The sequence below is a fragment of the Nanorana parkeri genome, unplaced genomic scaffold (assembly GCF_000935625.1).
Source record: "Nanorana parkeri isolate BGI_ZX_2015 unplaced genomic scaffold, ASM93562v1 scaffold1256, whole genome shotgun sequence".
Classification (NCBI taxonomy): domain Eukaryota; kingdom Metazoa; phylum Chordata; class Amphibia; order Anura; family Dicroglossidae; genus Nanorana; species Nanorana parkeri.
In genome coordinates this window covers 106640-124599 of record NW_017307524.1, presented here as the reverse complement: position 1 = coordinate 124599, position 17960 = coordinate 106640, and the positions used below count along the sequence as shown (strand labels likewise).

The following is a 17960-nucleotide window of genomic DNA, read 5'->3' as shown; positions in this document are numbered from 1 at the left end:
TTGGAATCTTTGCCCACCCTTCTGAAGAAAAACAGCCCCAAAGCATAATGCTTCCACTGTGGGTGTGGTGTTATTTTGGTGATGCGCAGTTGTTTTTACACCAAACATACTCTCTGGAATTATGGCCAAAAAGTTTAATCTTGGACTCATCGGACCATAACACATTTTCCCACATACTTTTGTCAGACTTGATGAAAGTTTTTACAAAATGTAGCTGGGCTTGGATGTTTTTCAAGGCTTCTGCCTTGCCACCCTACCCCACACAACAACAACACCAAAGAACACCATAGTTAAATGCAGTTTAAAGCTGCTTTTTCATAGGCCAAAGGAACACGTAGGTGTCAGAGAAATTGCAGACAACCCTTTTGCACAGATAAAATAAGGTAAAGACAGATTTCAACTAGTTATACAAGTAATATTTTATTATTCATTTAATGATGATATTGAATATTTAACCACAGTAATACCTGTTCTCTCTGTTAAAACAACTGTGTCTGCATGCTATATTTGTTATATGGATAAACACAACTGTCCGATGGTGAACAAGCCAGTAGCTGTTCTTGTGAAAGTTATAAGGACTATATTTGGAAGACACACAGATCTGTTACTGCAGAGTACATACCACAAGAGAGGTTTGTGTCTTTGCTCGAGCTGCTTTGTGCAGAGCTGTCATTCCATCCTTGCTCCTAAAGTCCAGGTGAGCCCCGCCATTCCGAACAGCTTTAATCACATCTAAGGAGTTGTCCATCTGTGCTGCCAAAGTAAGCGGTGTTTCTGCAACAGAGAGACACCATTACAAGTTGCATTTAAAGAATTTAGGCTTTAAACAGTTTATTGTAGTTACTCCTGATAAAACTGCCTATAAATGCAAAAGCCCATTCACACCAGGGCGGCTGCGGATCAGCGCGGTTTCTGTGCTGATTTCAAAAGGGAGGTTTTGGGAGTTTTTCATTGCGTTTTAGCACTGAAACGCAATAAAAGACGCCCAAAACCGCCCAAAAAAGCTGTATGGAAACCGCACTGATCAGCGCGGCAAAAAAGGGTCAGGGAGAAATTTGGGTGGGGGGCTGTTCAGATCACGCTGAGGCCAAATCTGTGCGGCTGAACCGCCCTGGTGTGAACGGGGCCCAAGAGCAGACCTCTCAAATTAGGATACGGTTTAGAAATCAGAACATATCCTGGACAGTTATGAACTAAAAGTAGGGGAGGGGAGAATCCCTTCAGGGAGCGGTGACAGACATATACAGTATAGGACTAATATATATTTTACTCTCCCAATATTTCTCTTTTAATTTCCTGTATTTCCTAAAATTGTTTAGATCATGGGACTTTTATTAACAGATCTTGTACTTAAATTTAGCTTACAGTACGCCACTGTTGCTTCATTTCTAAGCACTGTGAACATGCATCAAAGACAACAAATAACAGGATAAATATATCCTTTAATAAACAAGCTTCTGAGCTCATATATTCGGTATGTGGAGCCCATAGGTGTCCATTTCTGAAGGTTTTCTTTATGAAAATGGAGCAGCTGATAAAGAGGTAGTAGAATGTCTTGCATAATGTAAAGGCAGGCTGCACTGTCCTATATAAATGTGCTAGCAGTTAAACCAATGATATCTAATCCAAATGTCATATTTATTAACACTACATAATATAATTATTGTTTGGTTTTCATAACTGTAATAATGTGGAAACCAATCCGAGGTCTAGACAGAAACTATAGCAACGCTTGCTGTGTTTTCTTACCGCCACTCTCCGGATCGTGGTAATTCGGGTCCAGCCCTCGATCTAACATTTTGCAGATTTTTTCCACAGAACAGTGCTGAATATAGTCCATGAATTTCCTCAAATTAGCCTGAAAAGACAATAGTTGACCAATTAAAGGGTAACTAAAAATGTTTCTGGCAAGTTTTATCTTCATTTGTTGTTAGGTTTACAAGTTTCTAACATATTTGTTTAATTGTTTGCCTACAATTCTTTATTTACAAATAAACAAAGTAGAACTAAACTCTCAGAGAAGAATACTTCGTAGATACATTGTTGACATGTTTGTTCATACTTTGTTCATGTTTCTCTCCCTACGTGGCACACATAGATTCTTTTAGAAATAAACTGTGGATGTGTACATGCTCCAGCGGTGGCAGAACATCATAATTTTACTGTGGTGATTAAGGCAGAATATGCACTGGCATGGCTGCTGGTAGTCAAACCAAGGGATGCAACAATGCTGCAGCTGAAATAAAAAAGCATTGTCACCCTAGGAAAGAAAGTGCATGTGGATACATCTCACTGCTTCACTGGTATGAAGTAATTAAAAACAGGACATATACAAAATCATTAAAATTTTTAACATTACAGGAACATAAGCAACAACACATTTGGGTGTAGATTAGAGTCACTTTCATGGAAAGTGTACCATTAATACTAGTTTTACAGAGTACTCTAGGGATTTTAAAGAGACAGTCAAGCAGAAGCTACTTCTATTGAGACTTTCTCTAAGTGGATCTCTATGTGAACCTGTATGAATATTGAATGAGGTGGAAGGGGAGAGGGAAACAGTCAGTCCTCTGAATGACTTTCTGTCTGCAGATCACACATGTCTTTGACATCAGGGGCATGGGAAGGGGTGCAGAGGAATCAGTTTAGAACGTAGAGCTGCTAGCAAATGTAGAAGGAGATGGGAAGTGTCAGCAATTTACCGGAAGCTCAAATTTAAAAAAAGGAAAGGAAGCTACCAGTATTCTATGGTGCTAAATACATGCCAGCTTAATCCTCACATGCATGGGGAAGTGACAGGATCTCTTTAAAGTAAGCCTGGTATACATATGAAAAAGAGCTTACAGTACTATCTGTAAGCTAGAAATATGAACAGTAAATATGAAATATGGATGTACAATATTAAAAGTGAAAAAGAATGTATTCCCTGCACATATATACAAATATATATAACACCCAATATATTCCTTACAATTCCCATAGGCCTTCTGCAGTACACCAGCCAAACGCTACTGTTAATACCTTATACATTTTGTTACTCGAATAATTTCTAGTTATCTTTTTCTATATTCTAAGGCTGGGCACACACCTTACAACCAGGCCCGTCTTTAACGCAGGGCAAAAGGGTCAGTTGCCCTGGGCCCAGTTATTGTTGTGGGGCCCAAAGCAGCCGCCCCTTGAGCCTGCACTGCTTGCTCCGTACCTGGAGATGCGGGATGTCAGTGTCCTGTCCCTTCTCCCCCCTCACCCTCCTGGTTTCCCTTATCTCTCCAGAGATAAAACAAACAGCAGAGATCGGCAGATCGGGACCTTTGTCTGCTCTGCCTAGCAACTGATGACGCTGATGGGCGGGCTGTCATAATTACGTACCTTGGCCCGCCCATCACATCATCAGTTGCTAGGCAGAGCAGACAAAAGTCCTGATCTGCTGCCTGTCTGCAAGTAACAGCAAGGGGGGGGGGAGGGGGAGGGGGGGATGAGGGAAACCAGGAGGATGAGGGGGGAGAGCACGGGGATTACAGGCTCAATAACAGACTCTGATCCACTTGCAGACAGGCAGCAGAGATCAGAAGATCGGGATCTTTTTTTTTTAAATCAAAGCACAGGGATCAGAGCCTATCATGCATGCCTAGATCAGCCAGCCCGTCCGGCTTTTATCTTACGATCATTCTACACTCCCGCCGAAAATCGGACGATTCTCGCCGGGTTTTCGAACATGTTCCTAAGATAAAAGTTGTGCGACCTTACAGTAGTAGAGGTCGCACGGCTTCCACACACCTTACGATAATCGCACGATCGCTGGATTTCCCACGATTATCGTACGATTATCGCAAGGTGTGTGGGCACCTTAAGAAAGTTGAATGCTGAATACAGCAATCAGACTGCAAAAGTATTTTTGTGTATTTTCGTTAAAGTGAGATTTCATTAAGTTCTACGGCACAGCATGGTGCAAGGCAGTTCTACATCATCGCATCTCGCTGCGCTGAACAAAAGTACTGCATGCAGTGTAACGATAACGAGGCTTCAGCCAATTAATATTAAATATGACATTCTCTTGTTTCCTAGCACAATGCAAATGCAGCCTTTCATTTAGTTTAGGTGACCTTAAGTTGCCCTCGGTTGGCAAGGTCTCTTCAGATTCCAAAAAACAGATCTTGTAATCTGGGCTTGTATTCTTTATAGTTCTTAAGTGAAGCACTAAAACCAATTGTTGTCTAGAGTGCCCCCTGGACCCGGCGTTAATCAGTTTAAGTGATACCTTTATGAGCAGTGTTGTAAACCGCTAATGCATGGCAATGGTTTTGCCCAGCTCAGTTAATCCCCTAATAAATTAGCAATTGACAAGTTTTAGATAAACACACAGGCCTCGTATGGCTAATGACCCAGGTGACCTCCAAAGTTACCCATAAGTCATAAAAACAGTTACGTTATCAACCAAATTTTATAACTTGGAATTGTAAAGTGACATTGTAAGATTAATGGCAGAAATAGCTGTGTCTCATCGAGACGAGAACATGCATACCAGAAATGGATAGTTTACGATGGTCAACGGCCTTACAGGCAACATTTACCCTCCTGGCCCCGCATTCATTCAGATCTCCGCCAAGTTTGGTCTCAATCTAAAGATAATGTCATGACGCATCTTAATTTGTTAAACAGTACTGGATATGAATATTCAATTATCCCCTTAGTTATCAAATTTAACAATTTGGGGAGGAGCAGAGGAGGACATCATAAAGGCTTAGCCCTCACACTCCCCAGCCCTAGCATAGGGGCCGGCTCCATCACACCCCCTAGAGGGATGGCTGACAAAAAGATGCTGCCGAGACCAGATAGAAGAGGCTCTTGTTTGTAACATCAAGGACAGGAACTCCTGCAACATCAAGAAGTTTGTAACATCCCAGAAGAGTTCCCCTTTAGTATCTGGAAATCATCTGTGCAAACCTTGCTTGGAGAAGAGCCACTCAGACCCATCTTTTGCTTACTAAACTCTGGACTCAAAAACCCAGGACTGTTAAGTATTCTCTTTTTATTCCCTTTTATTTTACGGTTGTTATATATTTTGTCTCTCTTTAATATATTTTTTCTGTATATTGTTCTGCACCGTTTCTTACAAATCGTTAAGCTTATCTCTACGCTCTAAATAAGAAACTTAAAGTATCCTTGTCTCTGTGAAGAGCGCCTATTGTACAGTGAGACTTGTCATATTCCTGTCAGCGGTATCATAGGCTTTAAGTGTTTTGAATTGTCACAGTGCTTGCTGGAATCGGTCTGTGTTTCCATTAAAAAACACGTGGTGGCAGCTAATGTTTGGTGTGTACAGGGTTAATTGCAGAGTTAACCAACCCTAGTGACGATCACTCTCAGTCTGCTGGCCTGAGATTGTTGCCTGGGGAGCTGGGAAATCTCTGAGCAAGGTATCGCCACGTCTTTGTGACGGTTCGCTCTATTCAGAACTGCGTATAGTCACGCGTGATGGACGTACAGCGGGGGGTTCGGGCCGGGTGTACGTCACATGCAGAGCTTTTTTAGCGCACCCCACTGCCATATCTGTGTGTTGTGGTGATGTAAACGGAGCCCATCCATGACAAAGCAAATTGCCTTGTCTTGCATTGCGCTAGAGAAAAAAACAGCCAGCGCAACCCCAATGCATTTGGTGTGAACCCACCCTTAGGCTGTTTTTTATATATGCAACATATTTGGAAAGCAGTAAATGTTATAAAACTGAGAAGATCTACCCAAACATTCTCTACTCTGAACTGTCCAGTAGGGTATCTAGAGGATCCACACTGCCTTTCACCTACAATCACATTCACTTCACATTTGTCAGATTTGCTACAGATGAACCCAAGACCATCTGCAATATTTGCCAGCAAGCATTATAATGCCTTGGAATATGCAGCGAATACATGTGCCTAGATGTTTTTATGAAAATATTCCATTTGTATGAAGATGCACAGGGATTATGTGACCATAAAAACAAAGTTATTTTTTTTTAGTTCATTTACTATTGAATTGGGCTTCCATCCAAAATGCCTGGAATATAAATCACCAACTAATTATATATAATTCCAAACACAAGTCTGTGCACCTGCATGACTCACGAGAAGACTCCCAGTTGTATAACACCTATAAAAACATCAAACCAAGCCGATTTAGACTTGTGCATCGTGGTAACGCGCGCATTATTGTACGCTACCACAATGCATGGTTACGTTTGTAACGAGCATTATTGCAAAAAACAAAAACCTATTGATACTTCCAGAAGCCTTGCAATCTTCCTGTGCTCTCTGTCTCTATTGTTCCCAGCTCTCTCTGAGGACTACAGAACCCTCTACCTCTGGTGTTTATAGTTTTGTCCTGTTATTTGCTGAATCACCAGAAGACCATTAAGAAAAAGAGCTTGAAAAAAGAAAAAAAAAATTATGCAGCCACAACATTTTTGGTTTTGGGATTAGATGCGCTTTAAGCACATCTGCACCATGGAAACCCTGAGTTGTTGAACGTACCTCTCTCAATCTGCATAATGCATACACAGAGGTATGACAAGGACCTAATGGGAATCTGCCAAGAAGCAGATCTTGTAAAATACCTGTGCTAGAAACCTAAGACAAATAGGCATTATTCTTAGACCTCCAGGTTACAAATTGTTTCTAGGGCAGTGAAGCTCAATGCATTCAGCTTCAGGCCAGGTGCACACCTGCATTACACCGCACAACACCCGGGACACGCGTCCCGGGATCGTGCGGACCTGTATAATGCAGGCAGTGATTGCCGCGCGGCCCGGTTGATTTCAATGGGGTGACATCTGGCAATAGCAGAAAAAAGGTGCAAGTACCTTCTTTTTGCGTTACACGATGCGTGATCCGCCTGTCGCTACTGGGATGCCATTAGAAAATAATGGCATCCACAGCGCGATCGGTTGACACCTTGTCGACTCCTGACCGTGCGGTAAGGTGTCGCCTAGGTGTGGACCTAGCCTCACTGTGAGTGTATGCGATGTCACAACCCATGAGTTGAAGAAATAACACTAAGTGCAAAATTAAAGTGGCAAAGAATGTACATCATATGGCAAAATATGCAACATTTTTTTTCCAATTAAAGAATATTCAATATACCTTGGTGTGCAGTTTAGCAATCTGCTTCTCATCAATACTGGATTGCTTGTACAGCCTCTTTTTATAACGAAACTGAAACACCAAAAAATATGACAACACAGACATTAACAATATTAAATAACAGTTTATTAACAATATTGATTATTACAATTATTTTCATATTTCTAGAGCAGAATTTGACCCACTAAACTCTCCCTAAACTATTATTTTAAGGGCTAGTTCACACCATGACTGCATCAGAACTGCGTGTGTCTGCGCAGCTGCATTGCGATGCATTTTGCCACACTGTTACTGCGATTTTCACGCTTTTTTGGCTTAAAATGTGCTTTCAGATGCAGTCCAATACGCTCCAGTGCATTTGCATGCTTTTGATGCGTCCCGTTGCGTTCAGGTGCAGCTAAAATGTATGTAATGCATCGGAACTGATTGCACTGGTGTAAACAGCACGAGAAATCACATAGGAAAGAATTGTGACGCGTTTTTAATGCAGCTGCCAAACTGAACGGACTGCATCACAACTGCATCTGATATGAACTAACCCTCTAGGCTTGTCAACAGTCAAGGTTGCCAGTGTGCTTATGTCAGCTCTTAACCAAACTTTCAATCCCTCAAATGGTGTCATAGCTGATCACATATGCAGCACCATGACAACTGCGATCCCAATAGAAGCTAAGATGGCACCTTCCTTGGCCGTAAGGAATAGGAAGGTTCCACTTTAACAATATTAACAATATAAACATAAAGCTTGTATGTAATGTACTCTTGGAGGAATAAAGAGAACATAGTCATGGTGGGTTTTTAGTTTTTTTTTTATGTGCAGCAAACGCTCAATATATGTAATTGTTTATTAGTGCAGACATTGGATGCAGGGAACTGAACCCAGTACCCAAAAATGCATGGGTGCCAACTACCAAGCTAAAGGCGTTCCCGTACCTCATCTATATGAACAATTTAGGAATATATAATGTGTGTCAGTGCACTGCGCATACCTCCATGGAAGGCACACCTCTGCTCATAGGCTGAGGATATTCCCGCAGCAGCCGTTCTTCATCAAGGAACTTTCCTTCTCTTCCATTACTGTACGGTTGGTAAAGGCCATAATTGAGGACATCCTTTAGACTCTGGTTGAGGGTACACAAGATCCTCTGCTTTGCTACCCATACGGTGGCATTGGGGTTAAACCTGACACATTTCTGCAATACAGATAAAGAGAATTGCTTATGGGGCAACTTCACCTTTTGCACAAAATATATCAGGCATAGTAGTGTGTGGCAGAATGATTTCATTGATGATTGATGATCGGATTTGGACTTGCTTAATTCCAAAGCTTTCTTCTGACTTAGGACCCATTGATCAATTATGGAATAATAATAGATGGCAAAGAGTTGTCTTTAAGGTGTATCTAAATCCAAAAACAAACACATATTATATTTCAGCTTACCGGTTCTTACATGTGTTGGCTGCATTGATTCATTGTTCACTCTGGTTTCCTCTTTACTTACACCTGATGATTCTACTAGTAACACACTTGCTGTCCTGGGGTGACAACGCTCAATTACTATACTGTATCCATAAAAGAATAGTGCTGACACTCTTAGCTATTCGGTCCTGATTTGGACTACGGAACACTCCTCCTCTCCATCTCATTTTGAGAGGTGTTTTGTATGTCACAGCGGTGAATTGGGCAGGGCTGATAACATTGCTTTAAAGGAGAGCTATGAGGTGAGTGATTTACACTCACTATCCCCATAGTTGGAGCTGACGTGTGACATTGAAACTGCCACATGTTGGCTCTATAGATTGGGAACACATACTGTCCCTCGCTCACTTCCCGATCATCTCCGTGCAGAGAATGGTGTCTGTCAGTCACAGCTCCCCCACAGGGGCTCCCCCTCTCCTCTCCAATCCTCCAGAGCTGACTGGAGGAACGGATGGTGGAGGGGCAGGCACAGCTGGCTCTGTCTCTAGATAGGCAAAGCCCGCTGTCAATCAGCCAGCTGGGTGGATCTTGACAGTGTTGTCGGGATCCGTCACGGCTGCAGTGCTCTCAGTATGTAGCGGGCAATAGCCATGAAGAGAACTGTGGGATAAAAAGGTTACCACATAGTTCCCTTTTAAGAATTCTGTGCAGTATACAAAGAAAGTTATATACTCACTGGATTTCTGGTAGAAGAAACAGGTGTATTATGTACTTTTGGAACCGATATAACAAAAGGCTTCAATGGTAAATTTAACAGACCAAAAGGAAGCAAAAAGAAAAAAGTTAATTCTTAAGAGCCGACATACACTTTAAGGTAAATTGAGTGACCTTTCTGTATTAGCTCAGTTGCGGTGTTTGCTGGATAGCTTAATTGCTGTGTACTCCCCATGTAAAAATAAACAAGCTGGCCATATGTTGTTCTTTAATTATATATTCAGTCCTCCCAGCAGTTTCTTTTTTTACAGTTAACATGCGTTAGTTAAGCCTCAGAGACTTAGCATGTATGTTCTTCAGATTCGTGTAGCCCTGAAGCCATCCATCCGCTGATACTAGTTTTACTGAATCAATAACGCTATGAAAATGATCAACACAATATACAAGATTTCTCCAGAGCTTCTTCTCGTAATCCTAACGCAAGTGCACTCCAAACATACAGAGCTTATACATATTCAACATAAAACAAAAGGGGAAAATGAAAGGATCGCATGAATTCCATGGTTCTTCCTATGCCTTATTTTCAAGCAAAATATATTATTACAAAACGCTGATATCTCGGGTTCTATTTGAATTATATTAAACACAAAGCCTTCTTGTTAGCTCCCCACTCAGCCGTTTACAGCAAAACCCTGAGATGTTTGGATAATTTTTTAGGCTTTGGTACTATCTGCTAGGGATGCACCGATATATTGGCCGAAAATGGCACTTTTGGCAAAATGGCGAAAGTGCCATTTTCTGACCGATATAGCGGTGCATCCGTTCTTTCTCTCCTCCTCACTGGGTGCTGTTCTGTGTCCCTGCGGGGAGGAGAGAAACTGCCACAGGAGGCAGAGCGCAGAGGGAAGAGAGCGCTGTGAGCGGCCGGCGTCTCTCCTCCTACACCGCTCAGCCTCCTGTCACAGATCGGGAGAGCGGCGGTGTGGGCAGAGACAGCTGCCATTGCTGTCACAGGAGGCTGAGCTCCGCTCCCACACCGCCCAGCCTCCTGTGACAGCGAGTCAGGATGGAGAATGGGTACAAGCAGTCAGTGAGCCTTTAAGCTGTCCGTTCAACCAAAAACTGTTTTGTTTTTTTTGGTTCAGAGTAAGATTACCTGACAGTTTTTTCTGTCTCTCAGGAACTTGGTGACATAACTGCACTAAGCTGGCCTTAGACTACGAGAATTTTGTCTGGTTCTTGATGATCCTGCTGAAATTCACACAGTAAGTGCCGCTGCTAGTACCCTTCCGGCCAGCATCCCTTGATCAGCAGATCAAAAGAACTGGTTGGAAAAACTTTGGCCGAACAGGCCAATCAGTTGCAAGCTCCGTTCGGGTATTCTGACTGTGGCCAGCGAATATAATGAAAAACAGCGGGAGATTCCTCCATTCATAAGCGTGGATGGATGAATCTGTTCTATTTTCTTCATTCAACCTGGAGGTTGAATAAAGAAAATATAAGAGTGTATGGGCAGCTTTAGGTTACCCAGTCTACAAACCTGCTGGGCCTATTATGAGGGGCTCCAAATATTCCTGCTGGATTTATTTTATATTATATTAGATAATGTCACAGGAAGAGCTGGTGCACACAAAGATCAGTGGAAACACCCAAAATTCCGGGTGGACAGAAATAGAGTCTGTAATTATGGACAGTAGGTCTCACTATTGAAGTATTCAAGACTCATAAAAAGTCAGAGCCAACTCATTTGTGTTGCATTCCTTCTCTATTAAAACCCTTGAGTGAGAACCACCTAACAGTGGTTCTGCAAAGGGTAGCCTTCCACTTTCAAAATATTAAAAGGATTTAGACACATTCTGAATAAAATGTATCTTTTTTTTTTTTGAGCTGTGAAGGTAACTTTGCACATTACCTGATAGACACTTATTTACTGGATACAATTAATTCCCCTGTGGAGACAACTGATACAGTTTAATAAAAACATACTCAGGGTATACGCTACAGCTATTCCACAGAGGAGGAAGATGGGGATACTGCTTTATGGGCATGTTGAATGCAAGCTGTGACAGTGACATGTCAACGCTATTGTGTGAAAGTGACAGATCAACACAAGGGTAAAATAAGCTTGCATCTGTAACTAGATTATAAAAGCATGTTGCCTTATATCATGCAAGAATGACTTTGTTCATAGTGGGTGTCTGATTTTAATTCTTTGGGGAAACTACTTTTTCTTCAGAATGACTGCAGTAAGTGCAATATGGTTGTGTGTTTATATATAAATATATACACACCCTATTGCCAAAAGTATTGGGACGCCGGCCTTTACACGCACATGAACTTTAATGGGATCCCAGTCTTAGTCCGTAGGGTTCAATACTGATCTAATAATCTATGCTCATTTGGTTTACCCTAAGCAATCTGTTTTTTCATTTACATCCGCCTACTGCTAGGTATATCCTAACCACAGAGCAGAGCAACTAATAATAGGGTGTTATGAATATCTAGGTCTCCCTGGCCAATCACTAGCAGGTTCATGGCCAGTGGTGCATGCTGGGAGAGGACATAAATATTCGGAGTTGACCATGTGAGGCTCTCTTTCTCCCCCGGGCTCTGGCCTTTGGGGAGGCTGCTATGGACTAAATGATTTGGCTGGGCCTAAAGCCTTGGAGGCCAAGCCATACACTTACACGGCGGTCTGAGTCAGGGGCCCAGTGACCGATACTGAAGATGAAGATGACAGAGTAACTTTACCAGGTGTGGGGAGCTTGAGAAGTGACCCTCTGTTGTAACTTGAGAGTCTGTTCCTAAATGGACTAGTAACTTTTGATCCAAGTACTGCATAACCAGGAGCTCAAAATACAGATCACCACAATTGGCTTGAAGGTCCTATATCTGTGATGGCAGCAAGTACTTTGTTTTTGAACGTAAAGGAGTCTACACTATCCTGAATGTCCTGTGCCCTAACCCTCTCACCCTGAGTTCTACAATAAAAATGTCTTCTGCATCATATCTACAGTCTGGATCTCAGTTTATCAGTCGCCACAGATGGGCGGTAAGTGCTATTGGGGCAGTCATGCTGTTACAATCCCTAGACTGACTAGGAGGACCCTGAGTATTCCAGTGGCTCCTTCAGGGGTGAGCGCTACACTATCCAAGGAACAATGAAACAATATCATGAACTGAAATTTTAACCTTTTTCCCATGATCCTGTCTGGCTATATTGAGCAGGCAATTTAGATAACCTCTGAGCATCACCCCAAGGTCCTGAGCAACCAAAATATATCAGTGTACCCAACAGAAGCATTCCGCCTTCCAAGTCAGTTTACTAGCTGGCAGAAGAAAATTGCATTTATCTGATTCTGATCCTGCAGATTAAGCCATTTGTTCACTGCAGCAACTACAATTATATGTTTCTTTTAAAGAGAGAGCCGCAAACATATGTTATTTCTTTTATGTCTCAACAGTGCATTAACCCGCCCCCTCACTGAAAAAAATGCAATTTGCCGGTAGCTCTGTCCTACACTCCCCTACGTAACCCAATTTATGTTATTAGACTTTAGAAGTGAAAATCTGTCTAAACACATTCTGATTGTGTCCCATGGGCTGAACAATACCGCCTCCTCCTTCCTTCTGCTGTGTAGATACGGTTAAGCCACTGCATGCAGGCAATTTATGAAATAGTTACTCTTACATGTGAATCACTCTGAGCTGAAAAGTCTGCCAGAACAGGGTCTGAGGCCAGGTTCATGCTTGATCCATGACCGCGCAGCAATCGCGCATTAAACCGCTGATCGCTTGCGGTGCCATTGTTTTGGAATTGCACCCCAGTCGCGCGGTGCATGTCACAAACAAAGATACATGTACCTTTTTTCAGCGATTACCGCACGGGTGAATCCCCATTGAAATCAATGGGGCCCCACAGCAACCACTATGTGCAACCGCACACGATTGCACGGTCCCGGGATCGCCCAAGTTTACACCTGGCCTGATATTTGAGCAGGGGGGACTGAACTGCCTGCTTCAGGTTTTTCTCGGCAAACTCCAGCAAAGTACACTTACCCATTCATGCTCCCACGCCACCTCCCTGTTGCAACAGTCCACCTGGGGTTGGGGCAGGAAGTGGGGCAGACTGTTGGAGGGAGGAGGATTAACAAAATAAGTGGCATTACATTCTAAACTTGAACTCCAGGTAAACACCTAACTACCCAGATTAAATACATTTATGGGAGCAGTATTAACTGTCAAAGGATTTGTTCTGATATTTAAACAGCTCCATTACACAGCAAAACCCTTTCTGACTCTTTTTCTCTGCTGCAGGTATGCAACACTAACAAGTCTTGTCCCTCCCGCAGCTTGTGACAGGACAGTGAAAGCAGAAGCAGCAGACTGATGAGCTGAGCTCATCTCTCTGTCACTCTGCTCCCTCCTCCTGTCATGTTCCTTGTTAGCACATGAACACTGCATGGCAAATTGTGCTGCTTCTCCCACTTCCATTCTCAGATCTGCTTCTCCCACTTCCATTCTCAGATCTGCTTCTCCCTCTTCCATTGTGAACTCTTCTGTGCGAGCAATATTAGGAGGCTGATACCAAGTAAAATTCAGGGTTTTTTTTTTTTGTTAGAGAAGTAAGCGCATTAGTCTATGTTTCTCAGTACAATTCTGAGACTGAAACAGAAAGCATGAATAAACACTGTGAGGGGAATTTATCAAAACGGGAGCAGCTGTGCATAGTAACCAATCGGCTTCTTCTTTTCATTTTCAAATCTTAGCTGAGCAAACTAAAAATAGATGCTGATTGGTTGCCCAGCTGCTCCAGTTTTTTGTCTGCTTCAGTTTTGATAAATTCCCCCTTGTGTTTGAACTTTGCTCATCAGTACTTTTTGGTGAATACCTATACTACAGCTGGAGAGTCTGTGCAAAAGCAAAGAGGACCAGAGAGGTCAATGAGGCATGTTCCTTTCAATAGGCATCGTTTAATTGAATGTTTTGCAGATCATTTTTACCACCATAGAACTAAATAAAAAATAGTCATTGTCTATTTGTATTGCTTTGTTTTGCATTATGTTATTAATATTGTGTATCTACTGATGGTAGTGTAGTGCCACAGCAACTTGTTTATTTGTATTCTTGGCATGTTCCTTTGCTTCCCATCTTGTTTTGTGCTAGTTAGTATAGTATATAGTTATACCCTTCCTGCTTCTCTCATGTTCTTCGTGATAGTTTTTGTTTCGCATAGACAGGGCATAGAAAGTCATTGTGTTCTTACACCTGAAAAGACAGTAAAAACATCCTATATACTGTACTTTATGAATTGAAACTGCATTTGATTTAACTTGTGTCCTACTGAAGAGATAAGCTTCTGCCAAGTCGACAAATGCCCATACTGTCTAAACAGATTGATATAAGGGAGATACGCCATTGCATAAAGTGGCATTTGAAGCAGAACACCAGCAAATTGAAAAAGGAGAGATGATATTATTGTAATCAGGATGACAGAAGACGGCCAGACTTCTGAAAGTAAAGGTGATTTTTGCAAAGAGCTTCGCAGCTAGAGATAGAGCACTGTGACAGGAGAGAGAGAGTGCAAAAAAAAAAAAAGGAGAGAGAGAGAGAGAGCTTACAACAGCCTCTATCCATAGGTACTGTTGAAAGTGATAGCTTGAGGAAGGATATGAGTAATACTTAAAAACCTGGGATATTCAAACTGAGCAATCATAAGAAAAGGAGGACTCTTCAGGGGTTACCTACAGTGAAAACAGCATGTCAGAGCAATCAGTTTATCCAGAGATATAGGTAGGCAGGTGAGCTTTCTTAAAGTGATGCTAAACGCAGAAGTTAAATCTTAAAAATGCATTCAAGTACCTAACTATTAACAATAATGTATCTTATTTGTGTATCACCCGGCTGTAGATCCTCAAATCATCTCTGAACTGGTGCCGACACTGCCCTTCCTTCTGGAGGGGGGCTACTTTTGTTCCCCATGGTCCCTGTGTGTGGTGTACAGTAGTCACCCCTCCAAGCTCATTCCTGTGATGGACTACAATCTCATGTTTAGTTTACTCATTTGTATTGAGATTGTAGTCCATCACAGGAGCGAGCTTGGAGCGGTGGCTACTTTACAACACACACAGGGACCATGGGGAACAAAAGTAGCCACCCTCCAGAAGGAAGGACAGTGTCGGCCCCAGTTCAGAGATGATTTGAGGATCTACAGCTGAGTGATACACAAATAAGATACACTTTTGTTAATCGTTAAAGGTCCTTAAATGCGTTTTTAAGGTTTAACTCCTGAGTTTAGTGTCACTTTAAGGGAATATAATTATCCCGTGGATCAAATGTCTTTTGATAGTAATAACAACTAGCAGTTTTTGGTCCAAATTTCTTTGTTCAGTGTTATTTCTTTTAGTAAATTAGCTCCGTTTAGTGTGACTGAAGTCACCAAATAATGATTGGTTGCCACAGTGGAGATGACGGATCTCTAGGGTGGCCATTGGTATAGAGATACATCATACTTAAGTGCTGCCAAAGCATTTGTTAGAATCTATACACCTCTTGCCACACAGAGCCTATTAGACAATATAGGAGTCTTCTTCTTAACTAGCACTTACTGTTTGCTGCAGGTCTGGGATTACAATCCTGATGACCATAGTGTTGGTCTGAATATCCTCCAGCCTGCTGGTTGGACGCTCGGCCGTTGCCCTGATGGTGTCATAGATAGTCTCCTCTTTTGAGCTGTCAGATTCGGACTCCATTGAATAGTCTGAAAAGCTCTGCGCCATCTCATCTTCACTGGAAGTGGGACTACGCGGCATGTTCTGTGGATTTCACCATAAAGAGCTGCGGAGAGACAAAATGTAATGATTAAGGGGTTACTGTTAACCACTGTAGAGAAAAATACTGCATTCTGGTAACTTAATACGGTTAATACCTACAGTATAATGGTAGTATACAGTATATGAATTCCAAATTTTATGTATTCCACTTGCAGCAAACCATATAGCAATGATGGAAATGCTTAAAACTGTCATTTATTTGGTTTAAACTTTTCTTCCCCAAAAGAAAAACAAAATATTGCTGTAACTGCTTGTTAGCTGGAGTTAGGCTTTAATCTCTTTGTCACTTAGTTAAAGCAGAACTCCTGCCAAAAATAAAAGGCTTAAAATGAATAGCCAATTAAAAGATAAAATCCAGCTTTTGCTACAATATTCACCTTTAGGCTAAGTACACACCTAGGCGACTCCTGACCGCGCAGCAATCCGCTCAATTTTGTGCACGATTGCCGAGGGGTTGGGAGTCGCCAGGGTGTGAACCGATCACGCTGTGGGTGCCATTATTTTTTAATGGCACCCCAGTCGCGCCGGGCAGGATGCGTAGTTTCCCTCTACGATTCCACCCATGCAAGTGATCACGATCGTGACTAGAAAAAAGGCAGCGCATTGTGTGTCGCAAAAAAAGGTACTTGTAATCGCAGTGTGCACTAGCACACGATCGCACGTCCCGGGTGTCCTGCCGGTGTGAACCTAGCCTCAAATGAAGAGGTCTGCACCACAGTACTTTTTTCTGCTGCTAGATGAAGGCCAACATCATTCAACTCACTTCCTCTGAGACCATCCTGGACCTGCCCCAACCGGTGACTGGACAGTGAAAGGAGAAGCAGCACCTCAGTCACTCTGCTCTCTCTTCCTACCATATGCCCCTTGACAGCACAAAAACTGTCTCCTTGTTCTGCTTCTACCTCTCACATACCAGCCATACGAGGACTGCAGGAGGCTGATATACCAATTCAAAGTTAGGTGCTTATACAGTTTGTATTAAACAAATAAATATAATGATGTATTAATGATTACAAAGCTGCATCAATTTGTGTCTTTTTTATATGCCCAGAGTATAGCCATAAATGCAGGATCAGCGGGTAATAAAACTAAGTTATTAGGAGGACAATGAGAACAAAAACTACTCTGTTAATGTCAGTGGTAAAATGATGCATCATATATGTAAACAAAAATGTTTAATTTTGACCACAAATTCAGGCTTAAAGCCTGTGTGTGATTAGTACCTATTGTGGAGGTGTGCAGGTGAAGTGATGATGTATATGTGTACATTTTCATGACTCGCATTGCATGTCCTACAAAATTCTCTCTCCACAGGAAACTCAGTCTGACACTGGGGAAGGATTGTAAATCAGATGACCCCCTCGCAGTGAATCATTACAAGATCACTACACACCAGCTCTGCCTCTCCAGGTCACAATACATTGTCCAGATAGGGTTGCCATTATGAAGACTAATGAATAGGGTGGAGAGCGCTCAGAGAGTATTCATTTACACAGACTGCTTGCAGAGCACAGAGGCGGCCATTTCAAAAGAAGCCATGAGGAGATAGAGAGGACAAAAAAAGTAAGTTTATGTGTTCATATACACAAACTGCATATGTCTGCTTCATGTTTTCATTCAGTGTACATTGGTGGCATGCGTTTTTTTGTTTTTTTTTAAATAGCTCTGCAAAGATGAAAATGGACATTGAGCCAGACGTAGACAACCTTGGCACTCCAGCTGTGGTGATAACACGGATTCCATCATGGCTCTGTGAGTCATGCCTGTGGCCGTCAGGGTCTTGCAATGCCTCATGGGATTTGTAGATTTACCATAGCTCAACTTCCTGTCTAGTATACAGGTGCCCATACACCTTACAATTATCGTACAAAACTT

General features: G+C 42.2%; 1 protein-coding gene across 3 annotated transcripts in view; it reads right to left on the bottom strand.

Moving 5' to 3' along the window:
• SHANK2 (SH3 and multiple ankyrin repeat domains 2) overlaps positions 1–16067 on the bottom strand; it is a 334773-nt gene extending 318706 nt beyond the window's left edge. For all 3 annotated transcript variants that reach the window (XM_018568872.1, XM_018568873.1, XM_018568874.1), the window contains exons 1-5: positions 15861–16067; positions 8108–8311; positions 7119–7190; positions 1750–1858; positions 623–774 (exon numbers count right to left, since the gene is read on the bottom strand). In XM_018568872.1, coding sequence (XP_018424374.1) covers positions 623–774; positions 1750–1858; positions 7119–7190; positions 8108–8311; positions 15861–16064 — 741 coding nt within the window. In that variant the 5' untranslated portion in view covers positions 16065–16067. The remainder of the gene's footprint in view (positions 1–622; positions 775–1749; positions 1859–7118; positions 7191–8107; positions 8312–15860) is intronic.
• Between the last annotated feature and the right edge of the window lie 1893 nt (positions 16068–17960).